This window comes from Spea bombifrons, chromosome 9, assembly GCF_027358695.1.
Source record: "Spea bombifrons isolate aSpeBom1 chromosome 9, aSpeBom1.2.pri, whole genome shotgun sequence".
Lineage (NCBI taxonomy): Eukaryota > Metazoa > Chordata > Amphibia > Anura > Pelobatidae > Spea > Spea bombifrons.
The window spans coordinates 40,828,948-40,844,052 of NC_071095.1; the positions used below are offsets into that span (position 1 = coordinate 40,828,948).

The 15,105-nt window shown below is 40.3% G+C and overlaps 1 protein-coding gene across 4 annotated transcripts in view; it reads right to left on the reverse strand.

Annotated features, from left to right (window-relative positions):
* Positions 1-5,520: 5,520 nt before the first annotated feature.
* The window catches only part of FERMT2 (FERM domain containing kindlin 2), a 29,789-nt gene continuing 20,204 nt past the window's right edge, over positions 5,521-15,105 (reverse strand). For 2 of the 4 annotated variants that reach the window (XM_053474488.1, XM_053474490.1), the window contains 9 exons: positions 13,205-13,339; positions 12,157-12,206; positions 10,703-10,827; positions 9,875-9,981; positions 9,536-9,757; positions 7,911-7,931; positions 7,205-7,329; positions 6,827-6,968; positions 5,521-6,598 (listed from right to left, as the gene is read on the reverse strand). In XM_053474488.1, coding sequence (XP_053330463.1) covers positions 6,425-6,598; positions 6,827-6,968; positions 7,205-7,329; positions 7,911-7,931; positions 9,536-9,757; positions 9,875-9,981; positions 10,703-10,827; positions 12,157-12,206; positions 13,205-13,339 — 1,101 coding nt within the window. In that variant the 3' untranslated portion in view covers positions 5,521-6,424. The remainder of the gene's footprint in view (positions 6,599-6,826; positions 6,969-7,204; positions 7,330-7,910; positions 7,932-9,535; positions 9,758-9,874; positions 9,982-10,702; positions 10,828-12,156; positions 12,207-13,204; positions 13,340-15,105) is intronic. The other 2 variants (XM_053474489.1, XM_053474491.1) reach the window with 1 other exon arrangement.

The window sequence follows — 15,105 nt, forward strand, 5'->3', positions numbered from 1 at the left end:
CCGCCCCCGTATATAGGCCGCACCCTAAAAGTTTGGTGCTTTTTTATAGATAAGGTTTTTTCTTTAAAAAAAGCACCAAAAAACATGCTGCCACTGTGTCCCCCCCCGAGATATGCTGCCACTCTGTCCTCCCCCCCCGAGATATGCTGCCACTCTGTCCTCCCTCCCCCGAGATACGCTGCCACTCTGTCCTCTCCCCCCCCGAGATCCGCTGCCACTCTGTCCTCCCCTCCCCCCGAGATACGCTGCCACTCTGTCCCCCCCCGAGATACGCTGCCACTCTGTCCCCCCCCGAGATACGCTGCCACTCTGTCCTCCCCCCCGAGATACGCTGCCACTCTGTCCTCCCCCCCCGAGATACGCTGCCACTCTGTCCTCCCCCCCCGAGATACGCTGCCACTCTGTTCCCCCCCCGAGATACGCTGCCACTCTGCCCCCCCCTCGACTTACCAGAGCAGACTCCCGGGTGTCTTGCGGGGCCGGAGGGGGACATCTACGCAATACGCGTATACAACTTCCGGTGCTGGCACTTCCGCTGAGTGCCGGCACCGGGAGTTGTATACGCGATTGTCTTCCGCCAGTCCCGCAAGGCAGTCTTCTCTGGTAAGTCGGGGGGGGGGGGGTATCGTGCGGACGCTTAGACAACCTCCCGTGCCGGCACCCCCCCCCCCCCCGTGAGAAGTGCTGGCACGGGAGGCTGTCTGAGCGTATCAGACAGTAGGATACAGGTCTCCTGCACCGTTGCGGGGGATCTGTATCCTAACCCCGCTGCCTGCCCGACGCCCGGGACTGCTTGTCCCGGTGTCGGGCGCTAGACCCCGAATATAGGCCGCACCCCCACTTTAAAGACTTAAAGTGGGGGAAAAAAGTGCGGCCTATATTCGGGCCAATACGGTATAATATATATAAAGGGTATAATTTTTATATATATAATATATAAAGGGTATAAAATATATATAATATATAGGGTGTACTACATATAATATGGGGTATAACATATAATATAATATATAGGGTATAATATACCGTATTTGCTCGATTATAAGACGAGGTTTTTTTCAGAGCAAATGCTCTGAAAAATACCCCTCGTCTTCTAATCGGGGTCGTCTTCTAATCAGACCTCAAATAGAGGTCTGATTAGGAGACTAAGATCCAGATCCCCCGCACCGCTGCAGGGGACCTGGATCCTCCTGTCTCACACCCACCCCCCCATCGTACACACACTTACCGGTGCTTCCTGCTGTATTGCCGGGGCAGCGGGTTGACGTCTACGTGATCCGCGTAGACAACGTCCGCTGCAGCCGGAAGAAGGTGTGGCTAGCAGCGGGGGTTGTCTGCGTCCGTCGCGTAGACCTTCCCCAACTGTCAGAGATTAGAGTTCCCCGCACCGGTGCGGGGAACTCTGATCTCTGACAGCCGGGGAAAGTATACGCGACGGACGCATACAAACCCCCGCTGCCAACTCCACCTCCTTCCGGCTGCAGCTGAAGGCGACGTCAACCCGCTGCCCCGGCTGGAAGCACCGGGGAGAGGGGTGAGAGAGGGGGAAGGGGGTGAGAGAGGGGGAAGGGGGTGAGAGAGAGTGTGTGTGTGTGTGTTAGTTAAATGGGGGTATAGGGTGTGTGTGTGTTAAATGGGGGCATAGGGCATTTCTGGAGTGGCGTTAAGGGGGCATTTAATAGAGCACTCTGCCTCCTGAAATGCCTTATACCTCCCTATATGCCACTCTGCCCCATAATATGCCTTTTATCCCCCTAAATGCCAGAGTGGCATATAGGGGTATAAGGCATTTCTGGAGGCAGAGTGCTCTATACAATGCCTTTTAACTCCCTTAATGCCACTCTGCCTCCTGGAATGCCTTATACCTACCTATATGCCACTCTGCCCCATAATATGCATTTTAACCCCCTAAATGCCAGAATGGGATATAGGGGTATAAGGCATCTCTGGAGGCAGAGTGGCACATAGGGGGTCAAAAGGCATACCATGGGGCACAGTAGCATATAGAGGGTTAAAAGGCATATCATGGGCCACAGTGCCATATTGGTGTGGCAAGCCTGGGGGCAGATGTGCGTAACTGGGGGGCAGGTTGGAAAATACAAGGAAATAAAAACAAAAAAAATATTTTTCTCAATCATAGCTTTTATAAAAAAAATAGTTTACATGAATTAACATTTACTGGTAAAACTTTTTTCCTTTGGGATCGTCTTATATTCAGGCTTTTTCTTTTTTTCCTAAGTTAATATTCAGATTTTGGGGGGTCGTCTTATAATCAGGGTCGTCTTATAATCGAGCAAATACGGTATAAGTAATATATATATATAACGTATAATATATATGTATGATATATAATATAGGTTATAATATATATATATATATATATATAGGGTATAATATATAGATATATAGGGTATAATATATATCTATATATAATATATATATTTATATATAGGGTATAATATATATAAATAATATATGTATAGGGTATAATATGTAGGGTATAATATGTATATATAATATATATAATATGGGTTATAATATATATGATATATATATATATATATATATATATATATATAAATACAGGGTATAATGTATATATATAATATAGGGTATAATATATTGATATATAGGGTATAATATATATAATATATATAGTGTATAATATATAGGTTATACTATATAGGGTATACTATATATATAATATATAGGGTATACTATATATATATATATAATATATATATAATATATAGGATATAATATATATATGGTATAATATACTGTATTGGCCCAAATATAGGTCACCCCCCCCACTTTGTCTTTAAAGTGGGGGTGTGGCCTATATTCGCCCGATGCCCGGGACATGCAGTTCCGGGCGCCGGGCAGGCAGCAGGGTTAGGATGCAGATCCCCTGCAGCGGGGCAGGGGACCCGTATCCTACTCTCTGATACGCTCAGACAGCCTCCCCTGCCGGCACTTTCCACGAGGGGAGTGTCGGCACGGGAGATTGTCTAAGCGCATTGCGCAGACGTTCACCGGCTGCGGCAATGCGCGCGTAAACAGCCTCTGCTGCTGGCACGCTGACATAGGGTATGTATGTATGTATATATGTATGTATGTGTATATGTATGTATGTGTATATATATGTGTGTATATATATATATATGTATATATATATATGTGTATATATATATGTATATATATATGTATATATATATGTATATATATATGTATATATATATATATATATATATATTTCTGAAGCCTCCCCCATTAAATTTTTGGTTTAATATCCGTTCTTACAAAAAAATTGCCTGTAGATCATAATCAGTAAAGTTTCAGTCCTTAATCATACTTTGGTCTTTTCTGAGATTCAGGAGCCCTATGGCTATGTCAATGTGTATTAGGCTCTTCTACTTATGATGGGAAACTGTTTATTTACTTATTATTAAACAGTAAATTCTGCATCTAGAACATATAGAGAGGCTCTGGTCACTTTTTTTTTGTCTTCATAGAATTGATGGCAGTGGGGACAGTTATACTTGCCCCAGGATGGCTTCTGTACACAGACCAGGTCTTCTTTTTCCTGCCAAGGACATCTTCGTAAGGTAATAATTTTAGCTCAGGTAATAATTTTAGCTTAGCTAGCCTTTAGGATGAGGCTATTCAGTTAAAGAGATGATACTTAAAATACACTGGTTGGGAAACTGTGCACATCCCCACTAAATCTGATACGATTCTCTGTGTGGCCTTATTGAGGAGATCATGTTCTGAGACTGTAGATGCGGACTCAAAAGCAGATATATTCAGTGCTATGCAATTTTTGGTAAGACCGTTCGAAGCTGCTGCCACAGACATTTTTTATTGAATTAGTCCTTCATACCGTATTAGATAGACGGTCAAAGTTGTATAGAGAGGAAAAGTTCCAACTTTTTTTTTCCCCCTTTGATACTTTTAATAAAATGAAAAAAAGTTTATTTCTGGTATGCAAATGGAAAAAGTTTGCAAACTGGAATTCTACAAATGCCCAAGGTAATTATATATGACTTATGTAAATTTGATTTTGCCAGTTTATTTTTTGACTCAGACTTGTAATTTGCAGTCATCTTCCAGGCAGTTTGGTAAAACGAAATTACTTTATCTCACAGCTCCTCCGCAAAGCCTGAGGCGATCCAGGTTGTTACCTTTTAATTTTGGGTAATTATTATTGGCAATGTGTTGAGACGCAACTGCTTCCATCTGCCACTTATTCGTATTATATAACCTTTAGTGTATGCTCAATATGGACCAATATGTGGCCCGTCAAGGATAATTTGGACATTGTTTGGAGTTGAATGGGTCTCTAGGTGTTGAGTTGTTTAATTCAGCTTCATATTACAACTCTGTGGAATTATTGAAGACCATAGCAAGTTTGCTTGAACGTAACACAATTCAGTGTGAAAACATGGCTGAGTTTGTTTAAATGAAAGGGCCATCAACTCATCTTCCAACAAGGCTGTCTGTTCTTGTTAGCAGGTCATAAAGGGATATCAGGACCTAACTTAACACCCATATGATTGGCACATGTAATATGTAGGTAGGAAGGTAAGTGAGTTTGACTCCTACAAGCTTTTGGGCCAAACCTCAAATATATCTTTTACTGACTATAGACCTGTTCATTTGCCACCTATGGTTTATAGGGTCATTTCCTAGACAGACTTGTGCATTACTCTGTCCATTATAGCCTCTGTATGCTACTTTAGTAAATTCAAGTGGATACAAAACGCAAGCCACACCAAGGTAAATAAACGTTTATCTTTTATTTAAAATAAAAAGCATTTATACATAGTTTTGAGTCATAAACAATAGCATGTTTAAAACAATACTTTTAAAATCTTTGCAGAGGTGTTTTATATGCAGCGGTCGTATTCAGCTCTGGGGATCTGAGTAGATCACAGAGCAGACATCCAGATCACCCATGACTTGGACATCGTTTTGAGATACCAGTCACAAGCGATCTCCTTAGCACATTGCTCTGTAGATGGGTCTAGGTTTCTAGGACTGCAGTTACATACAGAAGTCCCCTGAGTTCATTAGTGTTGAAATTTTTAGGGGTTCGGGTGCGCTTTACCTACTATGGTCCACCAACAAAAAGGAGGTCCCTGCAACAAAATGGATAACCATGAAAGCCCCAATAAAAGATTTTGCCTCCAATTCTCAATGTGGGGTGCTGGAAATGTCTAAAGTGGTCAAACTGCCAAGACTGTATTGTCCACAAAACTGAAAACTTCCCTACGGAGCACTAAATTGAAAAAATGACAGTCTTATGATAAGTGGCCTAGCTCTTAAACAGTTTCTTTGCTGATGCTATGCAAGTGTATATATTTTTTTGTTATATACTATATATTACTGAAGTAAGATGGTAATTGCACAGAAAATCTTCAGTGTCGAGTGAGTAGTTGAACAATAAGTCTTTTGACACGTCAGACAGCAGGGTAAAAGTACATTTCATTAGGGTAATAGGTCATAAACTGGGACAAATTTTGTAGTGAAATAACTTTTAATACTAAAAATTGAGGCATACATTAAATGCGAAATAATATTTTTAAATGAAGATACACTATACCTAAAGCGAACGTGAGTAGTTTAGAAAAACGAAAAAAAAAAAAAATTACTGTACAATCTTATAAAATTTGTGTTTTTACATAAGTTACACAAAAAGTATACTTCATTAGACCTTTTACTTCATATTGTCACGTAACATTGCATATCAGACGAATATGCTGGTGAATACTAGAGTTTTAATACTATATGGTGTAGACAAAAATAAAACTTAAGCTATAGGAAACAGATGTTAAAGTGGAGCTTTTTAAGGGCTCTTTAGACTAGTATAAGATCTTAGGTTGCCCTGATAAGTTGAAAAATACAAGCTAAAAAAAAACCCATTAAAAGACAGAAGGCTTTAAAAACAAAGTCACAGTCAACTTTAGAAACTGAAATATGAAAATACATGCATTGCACCTGATAAATAACACGTCGTATACATTTAAGCCCTGGATAGTTGTGTAGTTAATGGCTTTAAACGGCTTTCTTTAGCTTAGACTTGGTATAACCCTTTCGCTGCTAAAAGGTTGACTGCGCTGCAGGCCATTGGCAACAAAATGGTTAATCCTGACCTTTCTACCAGTCAATAAGGCAATCGGCAGAAATTGTTACATCTGGTAGTAGATGACACCCGAGTGATAAAGGGGTGTAAAGCACAGCGATACACACTACACTTTGCACCCTTTTAACACTCAGCGTTCAGTGAAGTGCTTATTATTGCACACCTTGTTAACTGCATAACTCTCCATTTAGTGGATATACTTCAAGCTCTCTTATTAAAATCTGACTTTAAGCAGCATACGGTTAAAAACAGCTCTCGGGAATTCTGTGGTTTTCAGGCTCACACCCAGCCACTTGTAAGTTTGAAGAACATTTCTTCGTCTAAGCTCTCGTTCTGGTCCTTTGCGCGCGTAGACAGAAAAATGTAACCACCGATGAATTCATGGACGGTTTTGCAGTCTACTTCGGTGCAGATGAAGGAAAGCCTCATTTCATCTGCAAACTCCACTGTTACCTATGGAAAAAGCAAAAAAGATATAAAACAGATATTTACATATACAGACACACCAACCCACAAAAAAAAGTTAACTTTTTAAAAAAATGTTACATGCTTCATATTCACAATGGCAATACTTAAAATAGTGGCAAAGATCTACTCTGGGGGGAAAAGGGCTGAAAGAACACAAATTTCTTATTATAAACCCAAGGAATTGCAGCTGACAACCCTTTAAATGTCTCTTACCATTTTTATTTCCCAGTTGACATTCCATTGTTTCATGTTGCTGAAACGCCATGTCTTTATTGCATCACCTGTGCTGGCATCCATCCTGATCAGTCTGTTGTAGGCAATGCCAATCAGCTCCTCCTTTTTGCCACCTTGGAACCTGTGAGTGAAAGTATGGAAGCAAATAATTAGATGAGTGGAACCCTTTTCCACAAACCACAGAGTTCATAAATAACAAAAGCATATCCTAAAGATGACATCGAATCCGCTAAACTCGTTTGTCGCATTTAAGCAACATTAGTACACACTTATAGAAGCCGCAAAATGCTACGCAGGGTCATCCTTCATTCTACCTGCAGAACACAGTTCCTTAAATAGAGATTTTTAAAAACTGACCTGGCAAGGAAATGAGAGATCCCAAATTCTGGAAGAGACTGCCAGGCTTGGATGAACCTCATCTTTGCCTCAATGAGGCTCATTTGGGACACATTCTGATGGGCTTCCAAGATACGGGCTGCAAGCTGATCAAGAAGAAACATTTGTTAGAAACAAAGCTTCAAAGCAAAGCATCAACCGAATTAAAATAAAAACAGAGGAAATTCAAGTGCAGCTTAAAAGTATTTTAGGCGAGAAGTGAAAGATCAGAAAAAAAAAAAAAGCAAGTTAATAATTACCACATAGCGAACTGTTCCATATGCTAACAGAGTTAAAACCACTAAAATAAGACATCAGGCACGAGACAAATTAGACAGGTCCACCTGCCCACGCTTCCAAACCAGGGTCTCAATTACTGGTAGAAGAGGGCACATAACATTTGGGTGATAAATGTGCGAGTAACAGCAGAAGCTGTTTGGTATAGTGGCAAATCATACAATTTACATATATGTCAAAGTGCACTGGATACATATTTTGGCAGAAGAATATGTACAATATCAGTTAATTCACCAGAGGATATGGGGGACCGGATACTCTAAAAGGATCATCCAGTGAACACAACATTTAAAAAAACAGCCAAATGGTTTTATTAATGTAAGTAATGTTAACATGTTTTCAAGCTCCTTAAGAAAAAATAAAATTGCAACACGACTACATTGCAACTTACCAAGTCTCTAACATAGCCTGGCTGAAGTTGGCAATGCGGAGAAATGAAAACGGTAAAAGAAGTATCCATAAAATAAAACAAAAAGGGGGCAATGAGATTTACAGACAAAAATAGGCAGATGAGTACTCCTCATGGGAAAAAGGCAGTCATGCAAATTCAATTAGAAAGGAAACCAATAAAGAAGGCGAATAGTGCAGGCACGGAAGGGAAAGAAGTGGAGTAACGTGTGGCACGGACTTGCGCAGATTGGTGCACGATGCAAAACTGGTAGAGCATGGTGTACAAACCACATAGCGGGCTGACCAAGCGGCTCAAGGACATGAGATGGCCATTCATTCACACCCAGGCCACAGCCCTGTCACACCATCAATTTACCCTGATCTATCAAAGTGTATTACGCACTTTTTATTGCATGGTTGGAGTTTGTACCATGTGACTATGAATTTTACAGATAATGCTGTTGTTCTGTCCGGAGTATACAATTAATTGCTTTCATAAAGAATAAAAAAAATATATGAAAATCAAAAACAAGGATTACTTAGTTATTCCAAAACAGTTCCCTTCTACCTATAATTGGCGATTGTTGATTCATTATTGGCTTGCAAAGGCTGCCTGAATGAAACAAATCGGTAGAAAGGAAAGCCTAGTCCCCAAAGTGTTTTTTAATGCACATTTTGCATGGACTCCAATGGATTTGCAGTTCAGTACAGTATCTACAGTCTGCTTCATTCTCCCTTATAGCTGCCTTTACTGAAGCCAGGAAGCACATACAAGTACTCTCCCAGCGTGTGCAGTAGCGGTAGCCAATCGCAGGTTCCAGCTAGCTGTAAACTATTGGCTGATTGGCTACTGGGACACATATAGAAAGCCATTAACTTTATGTTTAAGTTTCCATGAAAACACATTACGGCCATATATTGCTTAATCCGGCACAACTTCAGCAGAAACGGAAAGGAGAATAATGTATAATTTGTGTTACACAATACAAATTAGTTCTGGAGATATATCTAGATATCATACAGCGATAGATGGATTCAACTGCAAATGACAACTTAAAGAGCCAATTAAAATGTTTTCCCAGATAGAACTTTCCAGTAGAGCCAGTGGTCATCGTTCGTGTGTAACATGTGTTGCTGCATTCCTCACATTCCCCCGGCACAGCACTTCCTGCCCTGAACGACACTGCCATGCCATGGGATTCTGTGGGACAGAAGCATCGTATCCGACCTCCGAGACCTCGCAGGATTAGTTCTGGGTTTGTGCCCAGAGACATGCAAAATTTAACTTGCTAACTTCCACAGCAGTCTACTGTCAGAGGGGCAAAAGAACGTTAATGCTCATACAGTATGTTGGCTTGCAATGATTTTACGAAATAGAAGTTTTATCCAAAGCGACGTGTGAAAAGCCACTGATTGAAAGTGTAAATGGGTAACCTGGAAAGCGCTTTGCAGTCAACAGCCACCAACTTTGCTTCTAGCACCATTAACATGAAGATGGCCAGCAAGTCACTGTGCTTTGTGCGAAAACCAAGCGTGGATTCTACTGAAAGTAGAGTTGGAGAACACAAACGTGGTGCTCACAGCCTCAACGCGAAGGAAACTCAAACAGCCCAAATGAAACTATACCTGTTTGTTTTTGTATTTCTTTAAATAGCGCGGTGAAACAACACATTCTGGGTTAATGTCAGAGTTCACTTGTTCTGGAATAAACTGTGGGTCTGGGTTTAGGTGTTGCATCTTCAAGAAAGACAGGATGTTCTGGACTTCCAAGTTATAAGAGCTGTCTGCCATGGTTTTGCCCTTTGATGCCAGTCTACAGGCAGCCATCCAGTGCGCGTATTGCTTCTCCTGCAGGTGAACAGTTATATTTAGAGGATCTCAAGTGACTCAAATAGTAGAACCATAGAACAAAAAAAAAAATATATATATATAAAAGTTGAGATTTTGAATGGAAAACAAACTTACGTTCTCACAGCGGAGCCAGATCTCATTCATACCCTCTGCAACTGGTATGAGAAGCTTAATGTTAAACTTCTGACCAGATATGTTAACATCTGGGGTGACTTCACAACCTATAAAATATTGAGATTTGATGTGCAAAATAAGTTAAAGCTTTCTTACAGCAAGTTATTCATGTGGATAAACTTCAAACAATCTACGACCATCACTACCCTCAGTCGCAAGCTACAGAACCTTGTTAGATTGCATTTTACTAAGTGCAGATCGACAACAGCTTGGCAAAAAAAAAGCCAAGAAATTCTTAGGCCCTCAAGGTAGACTCTGCAGAGAATAGTAATTTGACATGCTTAAGGTTTATTCATTAAAATGGCTGTAATTCTGCTAGTCACAGCCTAAGCCAAAAAAAAAAAAAAAAAAGAAGTTGCTTGCAAGATTCTAGCGGTGGTGGTAAGATTGGACAAAAAGAACTCTATCAGAGATCCACTTTCAGTAAGGGGGGGGGGGAGAAAAAATATTTTAAGTTGCAGAAAGCAAATTCTTTCACGGCCAGTCAACAGCTTCTAGAGTATGTCTACGCTCTCGAAATGGTATTCCAGGCTATATCTGGAGGCCTGTAACTGCGGGCTGACATCATCTGGCAGCTTGTGTGTTTACTGCTCGGGGAGACATTAAGCAGGCACTGGGACAGATCTGCTGCCGTCTGTTTTGAACAACCAACAAGCAGCTTGCCAGACTTTAGATGTTTTGATATGCACTGGGAAAAAAAAAAAGCTACAAACTGTTTTAAACCGAAGAAAAATGGCTTAATGAGCTATTAGGACTCATTCTTCTTACCTCTCAGGTTCATCTGAAGTGTTGAAGTGCCACTCGATTCTTCTTTGCTTTTGTAGCATGAAATGGATGTGTCTTTGAAGGTGCACCAATACTGCTTGTATCCTTTCAGAGTGAGTTTCTTTGGTCTACATTAAAACAAGGCATTGAAAAAAAAAATATTTTATATAGACAAACACAAACACTTTAAAGCGTTATTTGTAGAACAATTTGCAAAAAATAAAAACTAACATGAGCAAACATTTTATAACACAGGCTCAAAATCTACATTGAAAGAATTAGCCGTTTCCATAGTACATTGTATATAATGTTTGCTATTTTCCGATGAGCTTTGAACAAATTTCCCAGAATACAATATTTTTAATGTTTGCCTTACAGATCAGTAGAGGGTTAGAGGACTGTCACTGTTTAAGAAATTTATATTCCAGGCTCCTTTGTAGCTTTAACATCAAAAAGGTGGATATTTACAAGCCTTCCTTATTAAATATATATAAAAAGAAAAAAGAAAAAAAAAGGGGGGGGGGGTTCAGGACTCAAGTTGTCCATTTTTTCCATGACCACATATGCAGATGGCTTCAGAAAGTAAATACAGCATCCGGATGTACAATGAACTTTGGAAAGATGTGGCATGCGACTTCCCAAATAATCTAGTGCAACTAACCCATTGAGTGCTGTCTGGGCTACAAAGGGTTTGTTTTGTTCTGCCACAACCTTAAGATCAGCAAACAAAAGGAAATAGAAACACTACATTAACATTTATGAGTTCCAAGAAAGCCTGCATGAATAAGATACAGTAGCTTCCACAACGTTTTTTGGCTGTCACTTGCCTAAGCAAGGCTAGGATAGAATGTGCGATATGTTTGTTGGCACCGATCTAGAGAGACCTTATTATTCACAGATACAAGTAGTGAACACAGGAAAGCATGGAAAGAGCATCAGATATATTTCCATCTGGGCCACGGTTATTGGCAGGCAACTAGCCAGAGCGACTTTATCATCCACACAGTCACTGAGTCCTCTGCAATAAATGACCGCATGCTGAAGCAAACTACGCTGTCAAGAGGGACCAGCCTATGTCAACAATCTCAGGTCATTTCAATACAGCTAATACTGTTTCTAAAGTGTCTTCCCCGCCTCAGATTCCAGAGCCTTGGCTTAGCAAAGAGTCTTCTGGCTGCAGTAAAGTTGCACCTACGGCGAGTTACATGAACAAGATGCAAGCCAACTGCCCGGAGTCTGTATCCAAGCATAGAATAGCACATGCGGACAGAACCCAACACCCCTCTGTCTGGGTTCCACACATAGGCTCTGGGATAGTTTTAAACATCAAAAAAGCATGCCGAGAACATACAGAAGTCTGGATTTTAGATTCTCCTTTATATATTTGAGAAAAATGGCCTAAAACAGTTCAGAGGGAAGGATCCAAAAACTAGTGAAACGCGAGAGAATTTACTCACTTGAACACCTTCAAGTAGTCTGTAAGTTCCGGAATAGCAGTAATGTCACCCTTAATAGGGAAGATAAAACACACAACTGTTAGAGTAGACAATGGAGTAGATGGAAAGTCCATATTACTTAAAAAAAAATTGGGGGAAAAGGAGTTCGGGATAGAACTGTATGAGAAGCCACGATGCCCCTGCTTAGGGAGATTTAAACCCCCTCAGTGAATTCTGTTGCAGAAGTAATTCTAGGGAATGTGATGTAGGCCTGTAAGTAGTCCATAGGAGATCTAGATCTTCTCTGTTCTACCTCATTGGCTGCATATTGTATCTTTGTTCTGAAGCCAGCTTTACCGACAGATGCTCCAAATAGAATATCAAACATCGTGCTTAAAGCTAGTCCCTCATTTCTGTATAATTTACAAGTATGGAATGTGTCAATAATCTTGAGAGATATGCAGAGATCTTGAAACGGAGCATAGGCTGGTTGTATATCAAGAAATCTGGCTTTTGGTCAAATCACAATATGGATGTTGAGAAAGACAAGACTCATGGTGTGGTTACACTCTCTCTTGGATAACCCTTAAAAATATGTAACCATTAACTGATAACACCCGGAAGAATAGATCTCCAAATAGGACAACCCCCGGCATCGCCAAGAGAAGGTGAAATATTCTGGGATGGGACCGTTGTAAACTATCTGGCAGAACAAACCGTCTTTAGAACAAAATGTGACCTTTAACTCTGAGCAATTGTTTATCATATCATTGCCAACTATTTAAGAATGTAACCAAGAGGGTAGTGTATATGACAGGGGTAGCTCAAAGCACCAAAATATGGGGGCATCCAACCACCTTTACCTTACGACCAGGTGCAACCACCAAAAAAACTGTTCATGGACAAGAGGCTAATCTCACACATATCAAAAACAAAACATCTGCCCACACATGTAATTATAGGTAGACTGATATCTATATATCTATCATGGTGGTGAAATAGGATGACAGACAGAGTCCAATTACAAACCAATTAGATCAATCACAAAAGACGTGAAAACTACTCTTACCAGAATCGTAGAAGTTTTGCCTCCTTCGAGGGTAATCTCCAGATCAGACAGCGCTGCATCGACCTCATCAACCTCTTTCTCGCTGTTATTGTAGTGGTTTTCAGACGACATCATAGATAGTTTGTTTATATGGTACTGGAACGAGAAAGAAACCCGCAAGATTTGAAACACACAGCAATACTTTGTTATTTTGCACACACACCAATACAGATTTAAGGATAAAAACAGATGGAACAAGAAAGGGTTTGAATTAGAAACTCTCCAGAGAAAGCAACTTTAGACCAGTGTGGAAGATGGAAAGAAAAGTTTAAAAAGGAACAATTTGTACAAATCTACCCAGCTGACGGACAATTAATATTTATTTACTTCCTTGGTAGGCAGACCAAATCATTACCAAAGTACAGCTTGAAACGAGACGCATTTTATAAAAATCTTTGTAGACTATTTAAGGTTTGGTGGCATCAGCTGCTTGGCTGCCAAAGTAATACCAACAGAAAAGCAGCAGGACAGTTTTAAAATGTAAAAGCATGCATCAAACAAAGCTTTCCCACCAAGCACGGTTGAAGAAAGAAACAAAAAACACACACACACACACACATATATATATATATATATATATATATATATATATATATACCAGAATTCTTTTGTCCACCCCTCCCCCAACTGGCCAGATCCATCTCCATTCCAAGCTCACTCTTGCAGCAAACTAGGTACAGATGTGTCTTCCAAAAAAAAAAAAAAAAAAAATTCACCTCCCACCAGCTACAGGATATTAGTGAATCCCCTCCACTTATCCTCCATCTGCCTCGCAGATACAGAACCATCTGCATCAAATCCTCTGCAGAAGCAGAGATACAGGTACTGAGAAGAGACTGCCTCTGGACTAAAGTTACCAACAAAAACTGACAAATGCTATTTTTGGTTTAAAAATAATAATTTTGCCATTTTCCACAAAAAAAAAAAAAAAAAACTGCAGCTGCACACACTGTATAAGAAAGCCACCATTTAACCAGATTGCCATTCCTACACAGAACGCCCTTAACACCACTTAAGAAGCAAATTAACTGGACAGATTCAGACCCATAGCTGATGCTTTTAGACCAAAAAAATGCACCTACAAACGGTAATGGATCTCGCGATAGCTCTACGCTAGTCATCTGGGTCACATTTCACATTCCGAGGGACTCCTTAATGAAGCGGAATGAATCAGCAGTAAAGATGACAGCGTAGTGATCCCTATACTGTTCATTTGACATTCTTAGGCTTTATGGTTTACTAGGAACCCACAGAAATCTGAAACTTTAACATCTGACTCATAACATTGTAGTAACACCATAGCAAATACTAAATTGCCCTGATTAGTCAGCCCATCGTACAATACCTTGCAAGCCTTCTTAATACTTAGAATTATTGCCCTAAAATGGTAATAAAAAATATATATCCCTAGAAATAGAAGGGGGGGCAAAGACAAAAACAAAGCGGCAACAAGTGGCAAGAGAAGAAGCGGGACTGGGGAAGAGGAGACAGGGACACGGAAGTGGTCGTCGGAGAGGGTAAACATATGTTTTAAAGATCCTGCCTGTGGAACGTGCAGTTTCATTTATTTCTAAATATATAGTTAACTTAAGGAGTTAAAACATCTGCTAATTTTAGCAACATTAGGAAATCTAAAGACCTCCAGAATATTTTCAGATGTGCTGCAGGCTCACGGCCAGAGAGTTCAATAACCTTATGTACGCAAAGAAGGCTAACCCACATTTCTTGAGTATTTGGAAGAAGAGCCCAAACACAATGCAAGGGCTTTAACTCAGACAGAACAGAAACATCATATTTTTTTTCCAGCGTGACAAAGAACCAGCTGCCCTTCCTATAACAGATAAGGAAGTCACAGGATGCAA